Consider the following 26,755-nt stretch of genomic DNA (forward strand, 5'->3'; position numbering starts at 1 on the left):
GCAACCTCGGATGAATTATTAAAATATATCCAAAATGCAGAAGCGGTATGCAAAAAACCCCAAAACAAAGCAAACCCCCATGATGCAGCAGCTATAACTAGAAGTAATTACTTCTGGATCACATTATCAGTCTCACTATTTTGTGATGGAATTTAGGCCAACTGCAACGTTTCTTCAGTGCATAAAGGTTTGCTGGCGTATTCGCAGCTCTCCTCAGGTCCCACCACAGCATTTCAGTCAGTTCCAGGTCTGGACTTTGACGGTACCGTTGCAACACCTCGATTCTTTTCTTTTTCAGACATTCTGTTGTAGACTCACTGCTGTGTTTGGGATCATTGTCCAATTTTAGTCAAGTTTCAGCTGCCTTGACAGATGGCCTCACACTTGACTATATATTTTGCTTTATTGAAGACTGAGGTGGACTCGGCAACTGCAAGGGGTCCAGGTCCTGTGGCTGCAAAACAAGCCCAAACCATCCTCCCTCCACCACCGTGCTTAACAGTAAGTATGAGGTCTTTGGTTTTGACCAGGGTTGGTCATTATTTGATGTTGAGATTAAGTCAGATGCAGGCAAAAAAAAAAATCTTTTTTAAAATCATTTTTCAGACATTTTATTCACTTTGTAAAAATAAAAATCAAATCAAACGGGGAAAAAAAGCCCAAGTTTTTCCCAGATGGAGCCATATACCTCATCTCATTTTAAGCTGCTCAATATCTGGTATTGTCTGCTAACAAAACCTTCGATTTTAGAAATGTAAACAAGTTTGCGGTAAGTTTATTACCACCTTTCCGCTCCACCCTCTGTGTTGGTGCATTATTACCCAAAACGATTGATTTTTCCAGCACATACTCGTTCCAATCACTTTAAAAAAACATTCCCGTTAGACGTGTACACCCTCCACTTCTTTCAAACTAAAACATTTTTAAATCTGTTCTCACAAATGTTTTGTGTTATGTAGAAGAAGTTTTTGCCTGACTAAAAACTGGGTCACGGTGCAGTTTACACTGCTGCAAGTGGAAATTCAATCAAGCGTTTGGGTGAGAGTTACAAACGCATCTTGAACCTTGTTCTCAAACCGCAGTGATTCACAATCCCATAAACACACAAACTGCTTGCAACAGCAATTTACATTCTAAACCTTTACAGTAAAATAAAAAACAACATGGTGTTACTAAGGTCCTTCTGGACGCTCGTTAAAAACCTTTTTACTTTCAGTAGAACGACGGCTCTGATTTGAACAAATGCAGAGATTGGTTCCATTTTAAATGAATTGGTGTCCGATTTGGACGTAGATGAGCAGTATACTGTGGAAGAACGCAGGTACCGTTAAGACAACATCTTCTTTTCATTATTTCAGTCCACTCTTCTTCTACTAAAAAGGGACATCGGCCCTTTCACCGTCTCCAGGACGTTCCTCTTACATTGTTCTATGGATACTCATCCGAGCTGGAGGAGCTCGGGAGGAGAACGCACTCTTGCCTTCTGCTCCGTTTTCGCCTTCTCTTTGCGATTCGCAACCTCCTATGGATCACATCTAGAAGACATGCATGCACACAAAATATCGAATCAAGTTCCATTTCGAGGCTGAGATTATGATTGTGACGGCATAATGACTCGCAGTGCGGAACACCCACCTGCGACACTGTCGTAGTCCCGCTGCGGGTCGTGCCAGTACAGGCTGGGCACGGTCCTCCAGCGGCGGTACAGGCGAGTGTGGAGAACTGAGAGTGTGAGGAGTACCAGCAGGAAGCCCAGGGCTGCTGCTGCCCACATGGCCTCATCCGTCCTGGGGGTCCTCGGCAAACCTTTGCTCGCAACAGCAGCACCGGTCTCGGCTCCCGGAGTCTTGGCGCAGTCGCAGCGCTCTCCTTGGCAGCCGCCGCAGTCCTCGCTGAGGATGGCCGGCTGTGGCTTTTCCCGTGGTTGAGACTCCGATTGGGTTTTAGAAGCAGAATGGAACCCAGAGTTTCCACTGTTGTGGCGACTGTGTGCGGCGATGTGCTTTTGCTTACGCTCCGCCTCTCTTTCTTTGACATCGACTACTTGGTTATCCTTCGTCTCGCCATCTGCGGCGCGCTCCTCATCAGACTTGTTCTCTTTCATGCTGCGTTTAGCAGAGTCTGCATCCCTATGGCTCTGCTCACTGGTCCCACCATCGGGCAAAACATCTGTCCCGGCAGAGGAATCCATGCCTCTGAGATCAGTTTCTGGCACTGGCCCGCCTTTCTCAGCCTGAGAAGTCCTGGATCCTACTGAGTCAGTTCTGACTGCAGTCTTAAAGATGACTGAGGCCGAATGGGTTGTGGGTCTGTGTGTAAAGCCCTGATCTTGTTTCGGGATTTTAGACTGAAGCGTGGGCCTCTGAAAGGAGGGATCTGAGAGATTCCTTTTACCCACAAGTGAATTTGCCGACGATCCAAGCATGCTGCTGTCTTTTTGGGTGACGGTTCTGTGGGTCTGACTGGTCGTGTTGAGTCTTTCGCTGTTTTTCTCCTGTACCTCTCCGATGGCAGCTCTCATCTCTCTGCTTTTACTTCGTATCAAGTGTTCCTCCTTCATGCTGGGAGGAGCCACGGAGGCGGAGCCCAGCAGAGAGGAGACGGCCTGCTCACAGCATCGCCACAAAGAACCCTAAAGATGTGCAACAACAGTTACTCGCTGGTACTCTCATCTCCCAAACCCACACTACGACTCTTTCATTTGGCTGTTCACAAATAAACATGACGTGAAATCAACAGAGAATCAAGTCTCCCGACCTTCACCTTTGTTTCATTTCCTTCCAGCTGGCGCGGTTCCGCTGACCTGGTCAACAGGAGGTTGTACTTCATGGTCTGGGTCGCATCATCGGTCTCACTTCTTGTGGTTTGCGTGGTCTGCAGCCAATCACAGACGTCTAAAGAGGCCGCGGTGGCCAGCTCCAGTGTGCGGCCCCAGGACACCAACGCTATTGGCTGAGCGTAGAGTGAACATAGAGTCAAGGCAAGGCAAAGCATCTTTATTCATATAGCGCATTTCACACCACACGCAACTCAATGTGCTTTACTTAAAGACAAGGCATTTAAAAGAACAGCATAACGCAGCAATTTAAAGAGAAAAAAATAGAATACAAATTAAAACACAGTTAAAAGCAATCAAAGAAGAGGGGAAAAAGAAAAATGTAAACTCAACCATAAGCACACCGAAAGAGAAATGTTTTTAACCTGGATTTAAAAGTGCTTACAGTTGTGGCTGATTTCAGGTCTGCTGGTAGTTTGTTCCAGTTGTGTGCAGCATAACAGCTAAAAGCTGCTTCACCGGGTCTAGTTTGAACTCTGGGCTCCACTATCTGACCTGAGTCAGTAGATCTCAGAGCTCTGCTGGGTTTATACTCTGCTAGCATGTCATTCATGTATTCTGGATCTAAACCATTCCGTGATCTGGAGACGAGCAGCAGAACTTTAAAATCTATTCTGTATCTGACCGGGAGCCAATGTAAAGACTTGAGAACTGGGGTGATGTGATGTGATCTCTTTGTTCTGGTTAAAACTCGGGCTGCAGCGTTCTGAATGAGCTGCAGCTGTTTGAGACTCTTTTGGGGGAGTCCAGTCAGAAGACCGTTACAGCAGTCAAGTCTGCTGGAGATGAAAGCATGAATCCGCTTCTCCTGATCTGTTTGGGACATGAAACCCTTCATTCTGGATATGTTCTTAAGTTGAGTCATCCAAAGGCTTAGAGATCAACTTTTAACTTAGAATGCCATGGCACCATTTGGCAGATGACAACAATCAAACCGTGTGGTGAAGTGAAACCGTGCGTTTCTTGCCTTGTGTCTGTTCAGCTGTGGGTGCGGGGTAATGATGTAGCCTGTGAGACAGGAGCGGGCCAATCCGGACAGGAGTCGGCGCTCATGGAGCGGTGCACAAGGATGGTGGAGCAAAACAGCATCTCCATTCTGGAAAATACACAAGCCCACATGGCCTTCATTCTTTGCGACTGAAACAGGGTTTCCTCTGACTTGGTGCTCACCAAACGTTACGACAAGTGATTAGAACAATACGAGTACTGTTTTTACTATGCGCTCATGTTGTTTCTCAACTGTAAAGTAACCCTGGGAGGCAACGTTTGGAAACTGTCCCGGCGAACAGAAAACTGGGCCGGGCTTAGCTTCTGTCCCGTCTGACCTGGGAGTAACGTTTTAAATGAATGTCAAAGGGCGTGACAACGTTCAATCAAAAATATGCTCAACTTCGAAGCACAGGCCACAGGCTCTGTGCCGATTTCCTTTCCCACTTGGCTGAACTGGGCTGTAAAAGTCTTATAATTGTTTGTTAAATCCCTGATTTTCAAGTAGCAGCACTGCAAGAAGGTATTACTCAGTGTTTAAACTGTGCTGAAACAATACGTCGTCTGTCTCACTTCCAGTTCTCCTGGAATCGCTGCCAGCTTGGAAAATAATACAGGAAGGTGTGTTTTTTTCCCCCACCCAAATATGTACCAAGAGTTGGCTTAAACCGGACATTAACGTCCAGTTCATGTCCAATCTTGTTAATCTGTTATGTTGCAACTTCAAAATGTTGAGAACTTGCTTCGTCATCGGGATTTAAGTTTTTTTGGCGACTATTTGAGCAGCATCCTAGAACCTAAATAAGAAGAGTAACGGTCATGTAAACATACGACTTCGGTGTCAAATATATGTTCAGGGTGTAGTCAACACAAACTCCTGTGAGGTGAAAGTTAAGACAGAGATGGAAGCCAAAATATTTGATTTCGCGACTTACGTGCAAGTTATTGAGCCACCGCTGAGGAGGACAATACAAGTACTCTCCGGTCTCTGCCCTCACAGGTCTGAACGCTCCGCTACAGCAAACACAATCACAAACACACAACTTGATATGTACGGCAGTGCTTATATATGCCATCTCTTTTCTCACAATCCTGAACCCTCGTTTCTTTTCATTTCTTTGAGTCGTCTTCAGGAACAGTTCTCCAGGCTCCTTGAAGGACATCCCAAAAGCTCCTCTTTGGATGGTCCCACACTGGGAGAGGATTCATCCCATAAGTTCATTATTCATCCCATAAGACCTAATGCCACTGATTTTCAGTCCAGTACTTGTGTCTTTTCTCCTCGTTTCCCTTCCTTAAAAGTTGCTCCTTGACGGCCGCCCGTCCACGGAGGCCATTTCTGATGAAGCTTCAGTGAGCTGAATCTGATGAGATTCAGATGCACCCCTCAGGTCATGTGTCAGACTTAAAGTCATCTCTTTTAGACGCAGTCTAATCTGCTGTATTTTATTTTATTTTTTTATTTAAGGCCTGCCTCTTCTTCTTTTCACTTGGCCAGTTTCCTCTATTTAAGGACACACCACCCATCATGCTGCTGGCAAATGCAACACTTTTAGCTAATACCTCTTTCGGAGTCACCTCGCTGGTAGAAAAATTACAATTTCCCATCTGTCGATTTGTTGTCTTTGGCAACTGTTTCCTGTTTCTTGTGACAAGTGTCTTAAGGGAGTTCAAAGAAAAGTCGTGAAAGACCTTTGTGAAGCGTGGAGAACTGTTGCTCAAAGATTCCAAGAAAGCTTTGCTCTCCTTGGAAGTAAACTTCTGCAGAGTACTGTAGCGTCATCTGTCTGACCACTTACCTGTTGGGAATGGTGCGACTGTAGGCAATGGGCTCATCCATGCACATCTGCCTGGCCGGCTAAGGCGAAAAAGAAAGAAGTCCAGTTAGTTCTTGCTGCTCTATCTGTACACCAACAGGCTGAACACACAAGCCGAATGAAAAGGCTTCTTTTGCTTGTTTTCCTGAACAACAAAACACTGTTTTAAAACGACTAAGGCCGAACCTTCCCCAACTAAGCTGATGCTTTAGGATGACCTCACGCATTAGCTTCTGGTTTCAGAGCTCTGAATCTGGAGGTGTCGCGGAGCATTGATTTTCAGATACGGCCAAGTTGTGTTTTATGTTCGGAGGGTGAAACGTTGTGTAAAAGTCAATAAAGATAGCACGAGTGAAGTGCCTGGAAAAAAAAAAAGAGTTTACTGACCTCTGGATCATACACGGTGCCAATACTTGGTGGGATCTGTTGATAGGAACGGAGGATGAGCAAAGCCTGAACAACATCAAACATGACCAATGAACAGTATTTAGGCTGTGAGGTGATTGAAGGCGAGCCAAGCTGATTTGTGCCGTGAATGGTGCCAGATGTCGAGAGTTCATCACAAATGCTTTCCCATGATTGTTTTCAACTTCCTGGCACAAGGTGTGTTGCACACGCCCAAGCCAGCTGAGCAACTGAAACTCTGGAGATAATGTGTAAGGCAGATAGTGATGATGTCTGCTGTAAACATGGTTACCTCGGTAGACTCTGGCCGGGTAGGGACGCCACAGTCCCAATAAACGACATCCGCTGGCAAATCCCTGTCCAAAGAGAGCTATAACACACACACACACACACACACGAGTTGCTGAACATAACCCATATTAACTGAACTGGTCACACACACACTCAACCGCACCTTTCCATTGTCACATCCTAGTCCAGGAGTGTCGGCGGTACCGCACCGACCAGAACCGAGCCACAGCGCGAGCAGCACGGTCACTGCCAGCAGCGAGGAAGTCGCCTGGCTCGGCATGGCGATACCCAGTCAGTCATTCAAGTGGAAGGTGGCTGGTGGCCATAGCTTCACTTTGGTCTTCTACCCAAGGAGCTGCTCTCAAAAACTGACTTAACGTTCTGCCCAAAGCAGAACATGACCCAAACAAAGCACCGTAACAACAGGACAGACGTCAGGCGTGTTAGCTTTGGTTCAAAAGCTATCCGAAAGTATCGGGTGTCCCCCGTTTTTCCTCAACAAAAACTAGCTTTGGTTGTGATAAATCACAGAATTAAATCAGACGGAGCGAAACGGGAGTAAATAAAGCCGTACGGCGAGAAAATGTGGGCACTTCCATAAGCGAATGATACACGGTGGTTAGTTAAAAAGCGGCACTGAACAGTGTTGCCAAAAAAAAAAAAAATCACAAGAAGTCGCTATTAGAGCTGTAACAAAATCCGGGTTATCCGGTTTTCAACCCGGATAAATACGTCACCCGGGCAGACCGGATGGTGGCATGCATTTGATCCGCCTTAAAAAAAAAAAAAAAAAAAAAAAAAGATCCGCCCAAGTTGAGCCAGACGGCATTTCATTATGTCAACAAATGGCAGTTACAGCGCTCTTGCACCTTTGTCGTGAGAGAAATGATGAAACCGGAATATATATATATATATATCCCTCTTTAGTTGCCTACTAGTTCAGTCACGAACACACAGTCACAGGCACACACTGAGTGAAACGAAACCTAACTCCCGCCCCGTTTGTCACGAGCCCGTTTGTTGTTGGTTAAGTGAGCCATGCCCCTACTGATCCGTCCTGATTTGCGATCCGTCCGGACGGGACGGATCCCCGCTGACTCGTACTGCTCGAACGGATCACTCTGCGGGTCGCGGGTCGCGGCGCATTCGGCTCTGCTCGCTCGCAACTCCTAGTTGTATAAATGAGCCACGCCACCAGCCAATCACAGACTGGTAGTTTTCACAGACTGGTATTTGTGTAATAAATAATAAAAAAATAAAGAGGAAGAATTGTAATAATCATGTTAGAACTGGTGTAGTTGGGTGCTAGCTAGCTAGTCCCGCCCCGTTTGTCACGAGCCCGTTTGTTGTTGGTTAAGTGAGCCATGCCCCCTACTGATCCGTCCTGATTTGCGATCCGTCCGGACGGGACGGATCCCCGCTGACTCGTACTGCTCGAACGGATCACTCTGCGGGTCGCGGGTCGCGGCGCATTCGGCTCTGCTCGCTCGCAACTCCTAGTTGTATAAATGAGCCACGCCACCAGCCAATCACAGACTGGTAGTTTTCACAGACTGGTATTTGTGTGATAAATAATAAAAAAATAAAGAGGAAGAATTGTAATAATCATGTTAGAACTGGTGTAGTTGGGTGCTAGCTAGCTAGTCCCGCCCCGTTTGTCACGAGCCCGTTTGTTGTTGGTTAAGTGAGCCATGCCCCCTACTGATCCGTCCTGATTTGCGATCCGTCCGGACGGGACGGATCCCCGCTGACTCGTACTGCTCGAACGGATCACTCTGCGAGTCGCGGGTCGCGGCGCACTCGGCTCTACTCACGGCCAGTCGAGTCACGCGGCAGAATCGAAACTTAAAAAGATCCGAGTTGGCAGTGATCCGCTACTTGCCCGTCTGACCGCTGAATCGCTGGCTCTGAGTGACTCAGCGGGTCAGACGGGCAAGTAGCGGATCACTGCCAACTCGGATCTTTTTAAGTTTCGATTCTGCCGGCAGCAAGGATTGTCGTCGTCAACCCGTCTGCTGAAGCCTCTGTAGCTCGCTACAGGCTCGGTTAATGTGGCTTCATGCATCTTGTACAGTCGTTGAAAAATAATCATTTCATGTCTGGCTTTCAGATAAAATGGCATTGAATTATTACTTGACAAAAATAAATGAGTGAACTTGTAGCCGTAGGCTGCTCTTTGATTTATCAAAATGAATTGATAAATGGGACAAAAAAAAGGCGAGGTACATAGCCACTTAACGGCAGAAAGGTTTTTTTTTTTTTTTTTTTTTAATAAGTGACTCAAGTGATTCAAGTGATCCGTATAACTCGAATCACCTCCTTGAAATGATCCGATCAGCCCGGATCACCCAAAAGATTCGAGTTAAGCATCTCTAGTCGCTATAGGCTCTCTGAAAAGTCGCTAGAAGCTCTGCCAGCTCTCTGCTAGAAGTCGCTAGATTACGTCATGACGTCATAAGTGACGTAACCACGCCCATCCACATGTGACGTAAACATATGGCCAGGCAGAACTGACATTTTTGTAAATGCTGCGCAATCTATTTCTAAAGGACATTATTTCTGTACCTTGTGCAATCTCAGCTTGGAGTGGATATGCCAACGATATATGCTGGACCAAGGCTTGGACACTACCAAACAGACTCTTACTGGTCAATAAAGTAAAAGAAGTATCCTTTAAAGCTGCTGTTGGCAGGTTTTCAAAATTGCGAGTCTAAAGTCGGAAAATTCGAACTGATACAACTTTCAGGTCCCTCAACTAACCTCTAACAAGCTCCGAATCGCCCCCCAAACCCCTCCCCCTCTGTGGACGAGGTTGTGCACGTGAGTTCACACCAGTGTGAGCGTACACAAGCTGCGGGCAGACTCACGCTCAGCAGCGTGTGCACAAGCTGTGATTGTATGGAGTAAAATAGTTCTCAAAATGTTCGTGTGCACAAACTAGAAATGTGTGCATAAACTAGAAATGCATGCATATGTTTTGATGTTCGTGTGCATAAACTAGAAATGCATGCATATGTTTTGATGTTCGTGTGCATGAACTAGAAATGCATGCATAAATGTGTCCAAAAGTTTTGACATCAAGAATTACGAGTTACGAATTACGAATTACGAGTTACGCATGCAAGTTTTTTTTTTTTTTTAAACTTTGTTAGTAATTCAACAAAATAACAGTTTACAAATGTGAGCATAACGCCAAAAAGAAGATAGCCAGGCATTGGAATAATAATAAAAAGAAGAAGATGACCTTCATGATGCACTTACAACAAGCTAATGAACACAAAGACATGTGTGCCAAGGAATCTCTTGTAACAAAAAAATAAAAAATAAATTAAATCCTTTTTGACTAAATTCAGTAATGATATTGATACTAATTGTACTCTTTGTAATACACATCCAGAATCACTTATTCATCTTTTTTGGTTTTGTGAGTTTTCAAGAGACTTGTGGCGAAACATTTGTCGTTTTATAGTTGATCATATTTGTGAAACTTTTGAGTTACGTTTGCAAGATGTTTTATTTGGTCTTACCAATTTTAGTAAGGAGCTGGATGAGGAATATTTTCTTTGTAATTTAATTATCCTTCTGGCAAAATTCCACATACATAAGTGTAAAGTACTTAAAATTAAGCCTTCTTTTGTTTATTCTTGTAGGGACGTGGACATTTATCTCAAAAACATTTATGCCTCACAGAACAAAAAAGCAATGAAAACTGTGAATTTATGTACAAAATATAATATTGTTTTATAGATGTGTGTCTGCTTTGTTTGTGTCTGCATTATCTAACCCCTGGCGTATAGTTACTGTATTTGTCTTTGTTTCTGTACTTGTCTGTTTTATAATTAATAAAAAAAAAAAAGGTCTTGATTTATTGAAGTTCATTTTGGTGAAAAATACACTTTGCTACTCATCAAGCAACCTGATGAAGCGGTAGCGAAACATATTGTTCACCAAAATAAACTTAAACAAAATCTGACTATGTGTGTGGTGATTTACCCCATGTTTTGATTACACTTGAAAGCACATCAACACCACTTGGACACTGGCTGCACAGGGACTCTGCTTTCATGACAACTTTTTCATTGCACTGCTTCAGATTTCACAAGCTGTTTAAGTCAGTGGGCAGGTGACAGGTCACTATGCCCATTCAGTATGAGTTATACAGTGTGTGTAAATGCTGAAAACTGGCTATGGTACATTTATGAAATGTCTTGGATGTTCCAGAATGTATTGTGACTTAGTCAGATGATCAGAGTTTGTGGAAGGAAATGGGATTTGATATACTTAAAAGATTGACTTGCTCCATTTCACGACATGGTGTCACCACAGCTGAGAAACGATTTGGCTTAGGCTACGGCTACACGAAAACGTTTTTCACTGTAAACGATACTTTTTCTTATAGTTTGGCTGTCGCGGCCACACAGAGCCGGCGTTCCCACTACCCCAAAACGATAGTTTTTGAGAACGGGTTCCAGAGTGGGAAGATTTGTAAACGCCGTCGTTTCGTTTCCATTGTTACAGCGAAAACGGATTCGTTTCTGCGTCATAGCCACATGGCTAACGCAGTGAGGTATATACATACGTCAGTGACCAGAACAAATAGTGGCTTCCATTCAAAATCCGGAAGAAGACAACACAACAAGGACAGACAGCGATCATCATGGACCCCACAACATTGATAGCAGCACTGCTGCAGACACTGCGAACTACAGCGGCGTTGTTGAAGGAACAACGTGAGCGTTGCGCTGGTAGAAGTAGGGGCGTACACGCATGCGCATTGCTTCTTCTATTGTTCTGGTGTGACCGGTGGGGGTGGCTTACAGCGCACCTAGAGGTGTTTCGTGTGTACTGCATCGTTTTGATCGTTTCCATTAGGACACAGAAGCGTCCCCGTGTGGTCGCAATAATTTTCGTACCCGTTTTCAAAAAAACCCTCGTTTCGTTTTCGTGTAGCCGTAGCCTTAATGTGCTTGACTTCCCTGCTCCTTTTCATGAGCTAAATGCTCAAAGAATTACTATTTGCTTGCTGTAACAAAATCGTTGGAGTAACTAATCCTAAATAAAAATGTGTGTATATGGCCACTTAAGGTCGAAAATACCCCCCTTGGACTGGGCAGAAGACTGCAAGGGATTCACTGCGGTGCTGCCACAGCATGCAAAGTGGTCAGTCACCACCAGCAAGATGACATTCATTCCTCTCCAGTCTCCACACTCCGACGGCACAGCACAGGGCAGGCAGCAACAGACTGCTAACTAATAGCTACTAGCTACATCTCCTGTAATTCACTGCTAGATGTGTTTAGCTTGTAGCTACACCTGTCATTCACTGGTAGGTGTGTTGGCTAGTAGCTACATCAGAGACGTTCTCCAATGTAGCTACTAGCTAACACACCTACCAGTGAATGCCGTGAGACGTTCTCTGATGTAGCTACCAGAGCTGTAGATAGAAATGCTCTGGTGGTAGCTACTAGCTAACACACCTCGCTTCACCAATCACCATCCCCATAGACATGATGCGTGACGCCATGACGCACGGAAGAGTTGCACGGTGGCTTTCTCAGAATTCTATAAAATGGTTATAACAAACGAACCATATTCATTGATCAAATACTGCAACTTAACATCCAGGATTCTACATACTGTGTTTTCAAGCATGCTACATTTGATTTCAAACAGAGATGGCGTGTTAAAATTACAGTTCTTCTAATATGTATGATTTCTGCCGCATTCCCAAATGTGTGCAGGACTTTGCGTTTGTGGAGTAACCAGAGACGGTCAAATAGGACTAAGAAAATCTTTGGAGTAACTATGGGTAAACGAGCAGACATGGCGAAAATTGATTATAAGCCTAAAATACTTTTTAAAAAAAATAGCCAAACGAGCCAGTTTTTTGAACGGCTCTTTGAAAGGAACGAGCCATAAAGATCCGGATCCCCCAAAATAGCCATAAATACCATCTCTACTGCTCATGTGAAGGGCACGTGCAAGCTGCCTGCGCCCTACCCCCCCTAGTCGTAGTTGTCCTATGTGGGGGGAATCCGCAACTAGATGTCCCCTGGGAGCTGCGTGAAACACGCATGACAAGAAAAAAAAGAATGAGAAATAGAACGGCTCCCTTCGTTCATATCAAAGAGCCATTCAAAAGAACCGGCTCGTTCGCGAACGTCACAACACTAGAAGCGATGCGAAGCAACTGATTTGTCACTCACAAAACAGGTTAAATTGTCGCTAGATTCAGCCAGATTGAGCCCGAAAGTCGCTAAATCGCAAGATTATTTTTTTTGTCGCCAGAGATGGCCAAAAGTCGCTAAATTGGCAACACTGGCACTGAAACATACGCTTTCCGTATAAATTTCAAAATACAACTCTGACTGCTCACTTCGTTTTTCACTACATTCAACTTTCTTCCTCACCATACGAGCCAGCTAATATTATATAAATTACACAATATTCAACAGTAATGTACTGTTGAATGTCGTTCATTTCTGTTTTAAGAAATTCAATGAGTAAAAGAAACCCTTAGTTGAGACGTTAAAAAAAAAAAAATCCTAAACCTTACTCTGCTTAACTCAGAGGTTTAACTACGGAAGCCGATAAGAAAAATAAAATAAAAACAGACTTTTTGTTTAGTAGATATTGGCCTAAATATCCTCTGGGAGGTAGGAACATCTTTTGATTTAGATCTGAGAACATTTTTCACCCTTTGTAGTTGATTTATTCTAATACAGACCACGTGAAAAGCTTTTCTCAGAGTGATTTGTAAATACTAACTTATTGCGAAAAATTCCAGGAGATCTTTGATAAGTTAAGTTGATAAGTCATTTAGGTAAATTCATGGGTAACAAATTTTGCAACCAATATTGACCTGTTTTACACAGCCTCCAAAGTCCTCCCCCATGCTGACTCTACTTAGAGGTTACAGCCATGTCACTGTGAGTGAGTCGCAGTAAAACAGGCATTACCTGCTGGCACAGCTTTACTGCCCCACAGGCTCTGCACAGCCCACAAGATAAATACGTCCCTTTGCCACATAAACAATACCTTGCTGCTTTCAGAATAAAACACAAGAGGTACAAATAATCAGTTATGTTAAGTCATAACGTCTGTTTGCATGTCAAAAGGAAATAGGAGATACCATCAGAAATATTAGATTGGGTTATTGGGCCTGACCACTTCCTTTAATCCGAAATCTTTTCTTTCAAAATTGGCTTTATTTTGAAACTTTTTTGAGGGGAGGAGTGCCTGATTTTGGCACCAGCTCACCTCCACTTCATTTCCCCACCCAAAAGCTGCAAACAGTCACACCTTGCAACACAGGTGGGTTTGTCAGAGGAGCCCTGGCACTCCTGGATTGAGGAGAAATCTGGACTTCAATGGAGTCCACCCTCTCCAAAGGTCTGCAATCTCTATGTTTAACTGCCTTGCAGTTTTCTTAGTTTATATTCTGATAAGATTGGGCTTGATCTCATTCTGACTTCTGTCGGTTTTAATTGACAAATAATGTTTTGGTATTAGGGGCGTGGCACTTTTCTCAATTGGTGTAATTGATAGGTAATACAGGGGTTTATGGCAATGGACACCAGAGAATAATCAGTTTGCAAGCAACATAATATTGATTTAGCATTTCATGTTTGATTGCAATTCCTCTATGCTTCAACCTGTCTTCTCCATTTGAGGAAGTGGGATGATAAGAAAGTCGAATCACACAGTGCCCTCATTTGCTTTCATTCAAACAGCATGGAAAAATAGGGGTCTGCTTTCTGATTTCCGGGGTTCTAAGTGAGAAAGATGGTATTGTGGTGACTGCTTTCTGTAGACCGTGTTCTAATGTTGTCACCCTGAACTGAAAAGCTCCGGATAAAGCAGACCCTTCAGGCATCCAGCCAGCAGCGGTGCCCCCCGGTGGTTTGCATCCTGAGGGGACAGCGCCTGCAAAGCTGGAAGGCAATGGTCAGCCTCAGCACCCTAAAGGAACCGAGGATGATATGGTGAGTGGGAGAGATGTTCAGAGAACACACGTCAACCACCTGAGTGGGGAAACGTTGTGCCTTTATTAGCCATTTGTTATCATTTCACAACATGCATCCAAAATCTTACAAGTAAAAACTACATACCATGTCGAAGTGACAACTGCATATGGGAGTGAATTCTACAAATTCACGAGGAATTAACCACTCCTTTGTGCTCTTTGCCGTTATCAGATGTATTCATTTGATAGCTCCCAGGACAGTGACGATGAGGGCATATGCAATAAAGAAAAGAAGAAGAAGCTGAAGAAAAAGAGGAAGAAAGTAGGTGTTGCACAAATCTCAGTAAGGCACCACTGATGGAAATGGGACACACTTTGGTTCCGCTCTTCACTCTGCTTGTGTCTAATACATTTAAAATCATGTCACTACATGACAGTCATTCAATCCTGTGGCTACGTTAGGGTTTGGGTCAGATTTGAAGCCATGCATGCAATAAGAAATCGTGAGGTCCAGCTACTGACAGAGGCAAGGCAAGGCAAGGCATCTTTATTTATATCGCGCATTTCATACCACAGGCAACTCAATGTGCTTTACATAAAGACAAGGCATTTAAAAGAACAGCATAAAGCAGCATAAAAACAAGCAATTTAAAGAAAAAAAGAAAAAATAGAATAAAAATTAAAGCAATCAAAGAAGAGGGGAATAAGAAAAATATAAACTCAACCATAAGCACACCGAAAGAGAAATGTTTTTAACCTGGATTTAAAAGTGCTTACAGTTGGGGCTGATTTCAGGTCTGCTGGTAGTTTGTTCCAGTTGTGTGCAGCATAACAGCTAAAAGCTGCTTCACCGTGTCTAGTTTGAACTCTGGGCTCCACTATCTGACCTGAGTCAGCAGATCTCAGAGCTCTGCTGGGTTTATACTCTGCTAGCATGTCATTCATGTATTCTGGACCTAAACCATTCTGTGATTTGTAGACGAGTAGCAGAACTTTAAAATCTATTCTGTATCTGACCGGGAGCCAATGTAAAGACTTGAGAACTGGGGTGATGTGATGTGATGTGATCTTTTTGTTCTGGTTAAAACAAAGGAGGAGGGAAGTAAAGCGTTGGTTCCACCTAGAGACAAGTCACTGGCTTGTAATGAATTGATCTATTTATTATGTGTATCAACGGTTACTTTTCCACTACTGGCTCATAGCATAGTTGCAAAAGGTGTGTATAAGATTCTTTGTATGATGTCAAGTGTTTGTAGAGCTCCACCCTTCTTCTGGCAGTTACACCGCCCCCCCTATGGGCCCATGACAAAGCCTCATTCCACTGTGCTTAGTGACTCACTGAAATGTTCATTCATCACTTTCCCCCCACAAAAAATGCTGTTATTGAGCTGCTGAACACCAAAGCAATGACTTTCTCACCTCTTTCTCATCAGGATTCCAGCTCATCCTCATCTTCTTCCTCCAGTAGCTCCTCCGACAGTGATAGTGAGGTAAGTTGCGGGTCAAGATAAAAAATAAAACTCATTTGAAAAAAATATGTCGATATGTGGGAATTATTGTTGACATTTGGACGGGCAAACTCTGATACTTCCTGAGACAATATCCACAGACTATGGTGATATGCCTTAACAAATCCAGAGGAAAGTGAGCTTTTTCCAATCAGAATTCAGGAAAAATATCAAAAGATGCAGCTTCCCCCAATGGTCAAAGTAAGTACACACTGGCCATGAAGACGAGCATTGGTTCTTTGTAGGACACACACCATACAGCAAGATGCACAAGTCGAGCTACAGTTGGAGCTCGACTAGGCCATTTAATTGGACTACTGTCCTGTCCCCAGCACGGGAGGGAATGGATTTTTAATTATTTTTTTTAATCAAAGTATGTCCTTCTCTACAACTATAGGTGGCGTGATGACCCCTTAAAGCTCGTCAATATTGGACTTCCTGTCACTACGCTCAACATGACCAACTAAAACAATTGACAAACAAATAATTTGGTGGCTAATTGGTACCATGTTGAACAGTGAATTGGACAGCTTTACAACGCTTCCAACTGTTAATGGCTTCTTCTGGTGCGTTGGGGTCAAAGCCAGGGGTGGGAACTATGGAGTATGCAAAGAGCTTTGGCCAATTTGAGTTCAGCTGGATGTATGCACACATCAGTAAAGGTGGACAGTCGGGGGAACCCTCACCAGCACATGGTCTCAAAATCCAACATGGCTGCCCTGCACATAAACAGTTTTGATATATCTGCAGAGATAAATAGTTTATTAGACCATCTGTCAGTTTGTGTCTCGTTAAACAGGTGCACACGTCTAACTTCTGTCAGTGAAGGCATTATTACGGAGCATGTGTGTGCAAATTTGAACTTTATGCCACACCGTTAGCATGCAATGCTAAGGATGGCTAGCTTGGTTGGTTAGCACCAGAATGAGCAAATCTTACAAGATTTCCCAATTTCAACTGGAACACGGTCAACTCATTTGCATTGGAAGATCTGACTTCTGAAGCAAATGGAATGCAGAATTACAGTAATTCAACCCCCAGCCACATTATCTGGGTGTGTTGGTCCAACATTTAAAAAAAATCCGATTTCAATCGGAACAAAATGTTTGAATGCATTTCAAAAAGTTCAGTTTTAGTTCAACTAAGAAAAATAATTACTTTTTCTAAGGTCAAGTAAATGTGACCGTTATGTGCTCCCTGTTCAAGCTAGCGATTATTTTGCTTGCTTATAAGGTCAATACGAGCTGATAAAGCATGGCATTATATTTTGAGAACAAAACCATGGCAACGTGTTTGGTGATAGAGGCTGACTTAGCACAACACAAACTGACAGATGTGCTAATAAACGGTTAGTTACTGCAGCTATCACCACTGCTTATGCACAGGGCAGCCATGTTGGATTTGGATTTGTAAACGTACTGTTGGAACTCCTGGTTCAATTGGCTCCACCTGTCTCTCCTTAACAAGGTTCTGATCAGTGTCACCCAGGCTGGAGCATCTGATTAAAGGTGTGATAAATGCAGTGCTGTGCTTAGGTTATGTGCCATTTCTTTTAGTTCAAATGGAAGAAGTTGACTGAAGAGAATGTACAGATTTTAGTGTGGTTTGTTCAAGTGTTGGGACTGTTTCAAAAAGGATCAAATGTATTGGAATGAAAAAGGGTCAGCAGTTGCCATTGAACATACTTATTTCATTGCACAGCTTCAGAAAACTGCTTCCCTGCTACTCCTGTCCTGCTCCAACATGCCAGGACTACCTGTTTTCTTAGCATACCTTTTAACACCTCAGGCTTAGTCATGATAGCACAGCGTGCTGCGATTATTTGTGGAGGTCTGGATGCTCGACAGGCAATCTGCACCACTCTCACACAGACAGTTTATTTTTATGTAGCACGAGAATGTCCTTCAGATTAGTTAAGAGGGACTCAAGTTTTGTTTATTTAAACCCTTGGTGAAATCTTTCTAATAGGAGTGCTAAATTAAATCCTTGGCGAGGAGCGCTACTTCACATCAGCTCATAGGGATTTGACAGTCTCTTCCAACTCTGTGACAAGGTGAGGTAGAGTTGCAGGCAAACGGCGTTCCATTCAGAGACTATTTAGAGTGCAAGACTGACTTTAGGAATATGAAAGCTGCCCTTTACTGGGGGGAATTTCCATTTAAAGTCCTCCGTCCTTTCCAGGCCAGCTTTATCAATGCCCTCATCTTTTAAAAAAAAATAAAAAAAAATAAATAAAAATCTAAACCAAAGAGCACTCTAAGTATTTCAGTTTTGTGTGGTGACATTTACAGTCAAGGCACCTCAGTCATATCAGAGCAAGGCATCTTCATTTTCTGAGGGCGTGGTTCTCACACGCCTTTAACAGCAAAGACAAAAGCACAAATCAAAGACCCCCTTAGGTTTAATCTTTTTTACATGCAACAAATGGCTTACCCAGCTGAGGGCTGCAGAGTCTGTAATCTTTTAAAGCTGGCCTGAAAACACTTTTACTCAAAAAGGCCTTTGACTGCTGACATGACTATGATCTGTGTATTTTAATATATTTCTTTATGATGCTTTTACCACTCTGAGATCCCTGATGAAGAGTGCATTATGAATAAAATGGATTATTATCATTCATTTATTACCCACTCTGGCTCCCTTCTAAAAGGAACTCAGCAGTCATAAGTGGTTGCAAAGTAGAACAAATGAAAAGTCTGTGTACAAAACTCTGAAATGTATTTCACCCTGGGCTACGGGCGGAGGCTCATAAGCCTTCGACCTAATCGCGAGCCGTATCAGACAGGAGACGAACACGCCCAGTGACAATGTTTGAAGCACTTTTGTTTTTATCTTATGCAGTCAGTCGGGACTATAAAGTCATTTACTTTATAGATGGGCTCTGTTTAGGATGAGCCCGAGCCAGATAGTACAAAATACTGTCGTGCATCCGAGGGTTTGTTTGTGTGCATGCGTGGCTAGGCGCAGCCAATCATCATGCAGTATGCAGCGCCATCTGTGAGCGTTATTTCTTCTGTGTTGGTTTTGGCTGCATGTCCACAGATGGTGGAGAAATTTTTATTATCTTTTTTATCAGTCCGTAATAAACTGATGCATGATAGAGGGGGGCCTCCTCATCCTGATCTCATCTTTATCTGTATTTCTAATTGATACTTTATCTACCAAGGTGGTCGAGCGGGCTTATTTAAATGGCTTTGGACAGATTTGACACTACGGAAAGATTCATGTTGATCACTCTCTTGTAGGATGACGAGAAGAAGAAGAAGAAGAAAAAGGAAAAGAAGAAGAGAAAGAATGGGGAGAAAGAATATGTCTGGGACAGTGTCATCATAACTCAGATAGGCAAGTGGCCAATATTTGATGTCGTAATAGCTCACATTTGTGTGGAGATACAGCCCATGTATATTTTCCACATTTCTTGTAATTATAATTAATGTTATTAGAGTTATTCTTTTACAGTTCATACAGAGCTCTGTATTAATTTTCCTCGGACTCTAGATTGACCCGAAATATACTCCCTATGAAGATAAAGTTGTCTTATTTTATTCTATATATCCCACTTGCAGCGTGTAACTGCTTTACCTCCCCCTCTCCCATCTGTGAACTTGTGCTTAAAGGGATAGTTCGGGATATTTGACATGGATCTTTATGGCATCACCATAACCAGTGTCGTGCATTCAAACTGACTTACCCCCGACAGTGTCCTGTGAGCCGAGTTTTTGTCCAGTGATGGTCAAGGCGAAAGTAGTCCGGCTTGTTTGCTGGGGTCAAGAAATTAGCGCGTTTTTCTTCCCAAAACAGTACGTGTGCTAAAGAGTGATTTATTTCATCACAAAAACCGAAGCCGGCAAAAGTCACTCCTCGTTATTACTTGGGCCCTACTGTCTCTCATTGTGTATCAGTGCGCACGTCATTCTGACCGCGAGCTGTGCGCACGAGTCTTTCTGTTCTTTGGCAGTGCTCAACACTGTCTTACTCTGCAGACAACTGGCCATCGGGTCCATCTGGTCTGGGACGCCTCTTCCAGTTGATCTTGGGAACATGGAAAAAAGTTCTCAGACGCCTGCATTCAGGAGTGCAGGGAAGTCACCGTTATTTGTGATGCAGGCAGCAGCTGTCCCGCGGCCGCCGACATCCTCATCTATGGAAAGGTTTTGTATCTGGGGCATAACTAAATCCCACTCGTGGCAGCAGTAACATTCCACCTCTGTCTGCATTACTTCGCACTTCAAACAAGTGCACCAGGATTTGTCGGCCACCCTGGGTATCGCAGCTCCAGCAGTGGCTCCAGCTTCTGTTTCCATCACTTCTCTGTCCACCCTCTCTCTTTCTGCCCGATCTAAGTCCATTTGGCGAACTTCCTCCTCAGTATAAACGGGTTCATAAAGATACCCCCTTGGCTCTGAACGGAAGTCAATATGTTCCTCGTCGCTCTCGTTGTCAGACATCTTCCCGAGCAGTAAACAAAGTGAACTCGTGCGCACAGCTCGCGGTCAGAATGACGTGCGCACTGATACACAATGAGAGACAGTATAGGGCCCAAGTGATAACGAGGAGTGACTTTTGCCGGCTTCGTTTTTTGTGATGAAATAAATCACTCTTTAGCACACGTACTGTTTTGGGAAGAAAAACGCGCTAATTTCTTGACCCCAGCAAACAAGCCGGACTACTTTCGCCTTGACCAACACTGGACAAGAACTCGGCTCACAGGACACTGTCGGGGGTAAGTCAGTTTGAATGCACGACACTGGTTATGGTGATGCCATACAGATCCATGTCAAATATCCCGAACTATCCCTTTAAAATTATTTTTTTTTAAAAAAAGGATGTTTGCTGGAGTTTAATTCTATTATGTGTGGCGATTTTTTTTCTCCACAGATTACTTTGCAACATTACTTAAAGGCATCCAGAAGTCAGATTTATTAGTCATCGTAAATGCGTTGAGAAGCTTAATTTACACCCCTTCTCGCTTTAGCGTAAATGTCAGTTCACAGAGCCTCGTGTTCATGCGATAACTCCTTGCTTTATGGTACCTACAGCTCATCCAGGCCTATCACTCCTGCGTCTCTCCACCAAACCAACGCTCAAACCCACATTTTGTACACACGCTAGACTGACTTAAATACAGTGGCCTGTGAGAGTAGGTTCCCAAGCTTTTAGGTTGCTGTTTTTGGGAAAACTGTTGAAAGAATGGCATTCAGCGAGATTAAAAACAAACTGAATGAGGGTTGTGACAGGTGATCTGAACTGAAAATGTTATCATCAGGATGCGTCTCAGCTGACGGTTTGTGGGATGGTTTGTCTTACGACTGTTACTGGCTGTTTCTAGGTCCCGATGGTGAAATGGAACAGGTGACTTCAGAAGGTCTGAAGATGAAACCGGTGAGAGACGATTCAGTGAAGCCGTTTTAAAACATCCCGTTGCTGTAAAAGGTTATTAGATACATCGTGTCTCGTACCTCGACTCATTTTAGGATTTCAGCTCATCGGATGAGGAAGGGAAGAAAGAGAAAAAGGACAAAAAGAAGAAAAAGAAGAAGGACAAAAAGAAGAAGAAAGTATGTCAGATCTCACAAAGCACATATTCTGTTAGATCTCATATAAGCTGATTTATTGCTCTACTAGTGCTGATGCATTCATATGTAGATTACAATTTACCTTCTGTTACTGAATATCTTCTTCATCTGTCCCAGGATTCCTCTTCTTCCTCATCTGACAGTTCATCGGATAGTGAAGATGAAAAGAAAAAGAAAAAGAAGAAGAAAAAAAAGAAAAAGAAAAAGGCACGATTTGCAAGTCTTTATCTTTGCTGTCGACAGTCCAATATGTCTGCTCTGCTTCAATTTAAATGCAAACATAATCGCCACTGATCTTTCTGCAGGACTCCAGCTCCTCTTCCTCAGATAGCTGCTCCTCATCCTCGTCTTCTTCTGACAGCGAGGATGACAAGAAGAAGAAAAAGAAAAAGAAAAAGAAGAAGAAAAAGAAGAAGAAGGTATACTGCGGAAAAAACATTTTCATCTCATTAGTCACGTGTCAGAGCTCATATGCTCCTCGTTTTATTTGCTCCTTTTCCACAGGACTCTAGCTCCTCTTCTTCAGATAGCTGTTCCTCATCTTCGTCTTCTTCTGACAGCGAGGATGACAAGAAGAAGAAAAAGAAAAAGAAGAAGGTATACTGCGGAAAAAACATTTTCATCTCATTAGTCACGTGTCAGAGCTCATATGCTCTTTGTTTTATTTGCTCCTTTTCCACAGGACTCTAGCTCCTCTTCTTCAGATAGCTGCTGCTCCTCCTCCTCCTCATCATCATCGTCTGACAGTGACGATGGCAAGAAGAAGAAAAAGAAGAAAAAGGACAAGAAGAAGAAGAAAAAGAAGAAAAAGGACAAGAAGAAGAAGAAAAAGAAGGACAAGAAAAAGGTAGAGCTACTTGGAAGTTTTGTCGCTTCGTCACAGCAGCACGTGAGCCCTCAGCTTCCTGATCATTTACTGTTAGGTTGTGGACGGTTCTGCACAAATGGGAGTTGATGATAAATGCTGTGAGCTGCTGTGGACTCAGTTTGGGGATGTTGAACGTAAAAAAAAATAAATAGTTTCTTAAAAATTATTGTTAGAGGCTACTGAAAATTGTGATTTCTACCCAAATTTGGCTCATTTGCAACGGGTAATAACATGACATGTTGATGCAGGATTCCAGCTGCTCTTCTTCCTCCTCGTCTTCTGACAGCGAGAAAGATAAGACGAAAAAGAAGGACAAGAAAAAGGTGAGATGTTTTTCCTCTATGACAGTGATACTCACTATTTTTTTTCACAAGAGCCACATTGGCAGAGCAAAATCGAGGGAAGAGCCACTTTTACGACAACATACCAACATTTGTGCTGGTTTTTGCCCTTTTTTAATTAAAAACCGATCCATTGTGCCTGCATCTCGCGCTGGCTAAAGGAGCTAGCGTGCTCTGAGGTCAAGTGTGACGGTGGTTTAAGCGGGCTGCGTTGCCCTTTAGGAAACACCATTAAGCCTTAATTAATACTTAATAAAAATACTTAATACTGTGCAGTATTCGCTGTGTGTTATTTGAAAAAAATTATTGTTATTGTTACCATATTGTTATAAGCTACTATGCGAGTGCGAGCCACCAAATAAAGCTTGAGGAGCCGCGCAATGAGTATCTCTGCTTTATGAAAAAAAAAAAAAGGAGTAAAGGTTTGTGTCAACTTGGTAGCAAAGAAGAAACTCCCTAACAATGCACACAATGCCTGGGAAAATGAGCTCTTCTTCTGTGCCTGGCAGAGCCTGTTGGACAATGCCACAAAAAAAATGCTCACGGTTCTATTTTCTGTATACGAGGAGGCGGTCTGAGCAGACAGAAAAAAAAAAAAAAAAAGGTTGCATACTTGGAAAATTGCTGTAGAACAATCCTCTCCCCGCCGGCGGCTTGCACCTGCAGGAGAATCATATTTCCTCACTGTCAGCTGGCTGATGCGGCGTTTCAGCTTAATTAAGGTTTAGTAAACATTCGGAGCTTGATTGTATGTCTTCTGTCACAGGGTGAGGAGCAGGAGGGGCTCTCAGGAGAGGGTGAGTGTTTTCACTTTTGAAAAAAAAATAAATAAATAAAAAAAAAGATTGTTCATGATGTTGAAGCAGCATTCTGCGTATGCTTTCCTGCAAGGTGGTGAAGTTGGAGAAAAAAGCGCTGATGGACGTGGGAAGAAAAATGGCGACGTTGACAAGGTGAAAACTTGCGCACACTCGCCCACCTCTCGTACCATCAGTGCACAGACACTGAAAATCTTTGCTTTCTTTTGTCGTGACAGGCCAAAGATCTGGAAGCAGCAGAAGAGGGCAAAGTCTGCTCTACACTCGCTGGTGCGTGGGCCACTCTGACTCTGTACATGTGCAAGTTCAAATAAGCGCTTGAGTTTTGGTTGTATTGATGTTACCTGTTCAGCAGGGGCAGCTGAGCCATTCCCTGATGGTCACCTGAGTGACGATGAGGGAGAGGGAGACGATGAGAAGGATAAGAAGAAGAAGAAGAAGCTGAAGAAGCTGAAGAAGCTGAAGAAGCTGAAGAAGAAGAAGAAGGTAATCTTACATTAACGATGCAAAGCAAAAAGCTTGTCACGTGTCCCTCGTTGGGAATGTTCGTGGGCCTTAAGCATTTCCGTTTGATTTGATCTACAGGATTCCTCCAGCTCTTCCTCATCTGACAGCTCCTGTTCAGACAGCGAAGATGAGGAGAAGAAAAAAAAGAAGAAAGCAAAGAAGAAGAAAGATAAGGTTTGTATCTGGATAAATCTTCTCCAACATTTCTTTCTTGTGTTGTTTTGTTGCATGTACTGTAATATTGGTGCTTTTTTTTTTCTCTTACAGGACTCTTCCTCCTCCTCTGATAGTGATGATGACAAGAAGAAGAAAAAAAAGAAGAAGAAGAAAAAGAAGAAGAAGGTTTGTACCCCGACAAAATGTTCCACATTTTGAGTCTGGTATACATCTGTTGCATTCTTCATTTTTGGTGATCTGCTTTTGCAGGATTCCAGCTCTTCTTCCTCATCTTCTGATAGTCAAGATAAGAAAAAGAAAAAGAAAAAGAAGAAGTCAAAGAAGAAGAAGGATAAGGTTTGACAACACCTCTGAATGTTTCTGTTTTTAATTTGTCCTGATATCTTTCTGTTGTGTGCCGACATTAAATGATTTTGGTGCTCTTCTTTTACAGGATTCAAGTTCCTCTTCCTCCTCCTCTTCTTCTTCTTCTGATAGTGAGGATGAGAAGAAGAAAAAGAAAAAGAAGAAAGCGAAGAAGAAGAAGAAGGATAAGGTTTGAGTCTTTCTGTTGTTTGTTCTCGACTTACTGCGCTGTATGTCCTGATGCACTGATATCAGACCACTCCTCTGCTGCAGGACTCCTGCTCTTCCTCCTCTGACAGTGATAATGACAAGAAGAAAAAAAAGAAGAAAAAGAAGAAGGCAAAGAAGAAGAAGGATAAGGTTTTAATCTTTCTGTTGTTTGTTCTCGACTTACTGCGCTGTATGTCCTGATGCACTGATATCAGACCACTCCTCTGCTGCAGGACTCCTGCTCTTCCTCCTCCTCTGATAGTGATGATGACAAGAAGAAAAAAAAGAAGAAAAAGAAGGACAAGAAGAAGAAGAAGAAAAAGGTGGTGATATTTCATCCTTTGAAAAAAAAAAAAAAAAAGTTATAAAACAACCACAGAAGCAACAAAACATCAGAAACTTACCTCTGCGTACTCACGGCAGATGTGTACCATTAACCTCTTTGTTTGTGTCCAGGATTCTTCTTCTAGTGATTCTTCTAGTGACTGTGATAAGAAGAAAAAGGACAAGAAGAAAGACAAGAAGAAGAAAAAGAAGAAGGACAAAAAGAAGGTAGGTTAGAGGATTCGGGAGAATCTATTTTCAGTCTGTGTGGTTTCTTCTTTTTGTTTGTTTGCTTTAAACAAAGACTGATGATGGAGTGTTGCTTTGTATGTGAGCAGGACTCCAGCTCACCAAGTGACAAGGAAAATAAAAAGGAGAAGGACAAGAAGAATAAGGTAAATTAGTTATAACAGGGTTTCATCTGGTGATACTCCCATTTTTGTTATGAGGAGATTTTGTTGATTTGTATCGTTTCCCCACAGTGTCCAGGATCATCAGAGGATAAACCTGAAAAGGAGAAGAAAACCGTAAGTTATGATTACCTCATCATGGGCGAAACTGATTCTCAAACGGTTTATTCTGCGTGTGATCATTTTCTTTATCCCGGTGATGCTGAATGCGTTCCAGGAAAGTCCTGATGGTGAACAGAGCGGCGAACCAAAAGTGGAAGCTTCGGGCTCAGGAGTACTTTCTGCCTCAAGTGGCAGCAGCTCCAAGTCGAGTGGTGCTCCCGCCGTCTCCTTTGCGTCACTTACCTCCAAACCCATGGTCAAGCTGGATCCTCCGAGTTCTTCAGCTGCCTCCAAGCCGTCCGTCTCTAGCTCCTCGATGAGCACTGGAGGCAGGGTAAATGTTCGCAGGCCTGTCAGCCACATGGAGTCTCTGATGGGGAGCCCAAGGAGGACTGGAGATGGAGCAACCCGCCCCACTTACCACCTCACTTCCAGCGACCTCCTGAAAGGCCCCAGGCCTTACCAACCATGAAAAGTCATAGATCAAAACAGTCACTGAATGAAATAAAAAATAAATAATAATTAAATAAAAATCCAAATACAATCGCATGAAAAGATTCCAAATGTTTGCTTTGGGGTAATAAAACAGATCATTTAATTGTTTAATGCGTTTGTTGTTGCTTTTACCAGCAGGCCCTTAACAACCTTCACATATGACCTTACTGATGACTCACTGCTTTTAATTACATTTTGGGCCGCTTTGTACGCATATTGTTGCGTTTCACACTGAATTATTGTGGGGAGACTCAAGCCAGTTTAGTTTTTTTTTACATTCCTCCTTAATTCACAGACTTGTCAAGTACAGTAGTTACCTGTCGATTAAAGAAACTGAAACATGTATACTGATCAATAAAACAGAACATTTGTAGGAGCCTGAAGTTGGCTTCAGATCTGCAAATTGCTGTTGGACATTGGACTGCATGACTCAGGGGAAACTCTAATAGCAGCTATTTTAACCAAAATAGTAGGCCTATCTATTGACAGTAACTAATCTCATTAACTGTAATAGTTTATGTAAAAATAGCTGCTGTGAAAACAATGGTAAAAGTTTAACATAAGTGTAACAATACAAAAAGAAATTCGTATAAGCTAGCTGCCAACGAATAATTTAGCATGTTGCTAGCGTTCGTTTCTATCCAATAACCTACAGAGGAAGTTTAAAGTGCCAGTCATCTTAACTTTAGACAGCAGAAATAAAACAGATAACAATAAATAAATAAAATGAAATTACTTTCACACATCAAAAATCATTGTAAATTTGAAATGC

The 26,755-nt window shown here is 42.9% G+C and overlaps 2 protein-coding genes across 7 annotated transcripts; one reads left to right on the top strand and one right to left on the bottom strand.

Moving 5' to 3' along the window:
• Positions 1 to 595: 595 nt before the first annotated feature.
• tp53i13 (tumor protein p53 inducible protein 13) lies at positions 596 to 7,031 on the bottom strand. 2 transcript variants are annotated; one of them, XM_075473912.1, is made up of 9 exons: positions 6,500 to 7,031; positions 6,338 to 6,415; positions 6,028 to 6,063; positions 5,623 to 5,681; positions 4,759 to 4,837; positions 3,804 to 3,932; positions 2,758 to 2,952; positions 1,636 to 2,632; positions 596 to 1,535 (listed from the first exon to the last, which is right to left on the bottom strand). In XM_075473912.1, exons 1-9 carry the CDS (start codon positions 6,614 to 6,616, stop codon positions 1,429 to 1,431), a joined length of 1,797 nt encoding a protein of 598 aa, XP_075330027.1. In that variant the 5' UTR covers positions 6,617 to 7,031; the 3' UTR covers positions 596 to 1,428. The 2 variants fall into 2 exon arrangements, with proteins under 2 accessions (XP_075330027.1, XP_075330028.1); XM_075473913.1 differs by having other exon boundaries at positions 2,764 to 2,952; positions 6,500 to 7,030.
• A 6,579-nt stretch (positions 7,032 to 13,610) lies between these two features.
• LOC142388538 (uncharacterized) lies at positions 13,611 to 26,094 on the top strand. 5 transcript variants are annotated; one of them, XM_075473914.1, is made up of 26 exons: positions 13,612 to 13,728; positions 14,185 to 14,321; positions 14,535 to 14,645; positions 15,736 to 15,792; positions 19,056 to 19,152; positions 21,140 to 21,192; positions 21,285 to 21,368; positions 21,504 to 21,593; positions 21,692 to 21,805; positions 21,891 to 21,983; positions 22,069 to 22,233; positions 22,503 to 22,577; positions 23,362 to 23,392; positions 23,487 to 23,548; positions 23,632 to 23,683; positions 23,766 to 23,899; positions 23,999 to 24,094; positions 24,188 to 24,262; positions 24,347 to 24,433; positions 24,531 to 24,632; positions 24,716 to 24,802; positions 24,886 to 24,975; positions 25,109 to 25,204; positions 25,315 to 25,371; positions 25,459 to 25,503; positions 25,604 to 26,094. In XM_075473914.1, exons 1-26 carry the CDS (start codon positions 13,707 to 13,709, stop codon positions 25,958 to 25,960), a joined length of 2,469 nt encoding a protein of 822 aa, XP_075330029.1. In that variant the 5' UTR covers positions 13,612 to 13,706; the 3' UTR covers positions 25,961 to 26,094. The 5 variants fall into 5 exon arrangements, with proteins under 5 accessions (XP_075330031.1, XP_075330033.1, XP_075330029.1 ...); XM_075473915.1 differs by having other exon boundaries at positions 14,535 to 14,624; XM_075473916.1 differs by lacking the exon at positions 24,716 to 24,802 and having other exon boundaries at positions 13,611 to 13,728.
• The last annotated feature ends 661 nt before the right edge of the window (positions 26,095 to 26,755 follow it).

This window comes from Odontesthes bonariensis, chromosome 9 (genome assembly GCF_027942865.1).
Source record: "Odontesthes bonariensis isolate fOdoBon6 chromosome 9, fOdoBon6.hap1, whole genome shotgun sequence".
Lineage (NCBI taxonomy): Eukaryota > Metazoa > Chordata > Actinopteri > Atheriniformes > Atherinopsidae > Odontesthes > Odontesthes bonariensis.

Bases quoted from the DNA above. Each gene is read 5' to 3' on its own strand.
- LOC142388538 (XM_075473914.1), top strand. From the start codon at position 13,707: ATGGAGTCCACCCTCTCCAAAG. The intron at 21,984-22,068 runs GTATACTGCGGA...CCTTTTCCACAG, and splicing joins AGAAAAAGAAAAAGAAGAAG to GACTCTAGCTCCTCTTCTTC. The intron at 23,900-23,998 runs GTAATCTTACAT...TTTGATCTACAG, and splicing joins AGCTGAAGAAGAAGAAGAAG to GATTCCTCCAGCTCTTCCTC.
- tp53i13 (XM_075473912.1), bottom strand. From the start codon at position 6,616: ATGCCGAGCCAGGCGACTTCCTCGCTGCTGGCAGTGACCGTGCTGCTC. The intron at 2,633-2,757 runs GTCGGGAGACTT...GCACATCTTTAG, and splicing joins GAAATGAAACAAAGGTGAAG to GGTTCTTTGTGGCGATGCTG. The intron at 1,536-1,635 runs GTGGGTGTTCCG...CATGTCTTCTAG, and splicing joins GGACTACGACAGTGTCGCAG to ATGTGATCCATAGGAGGTTG.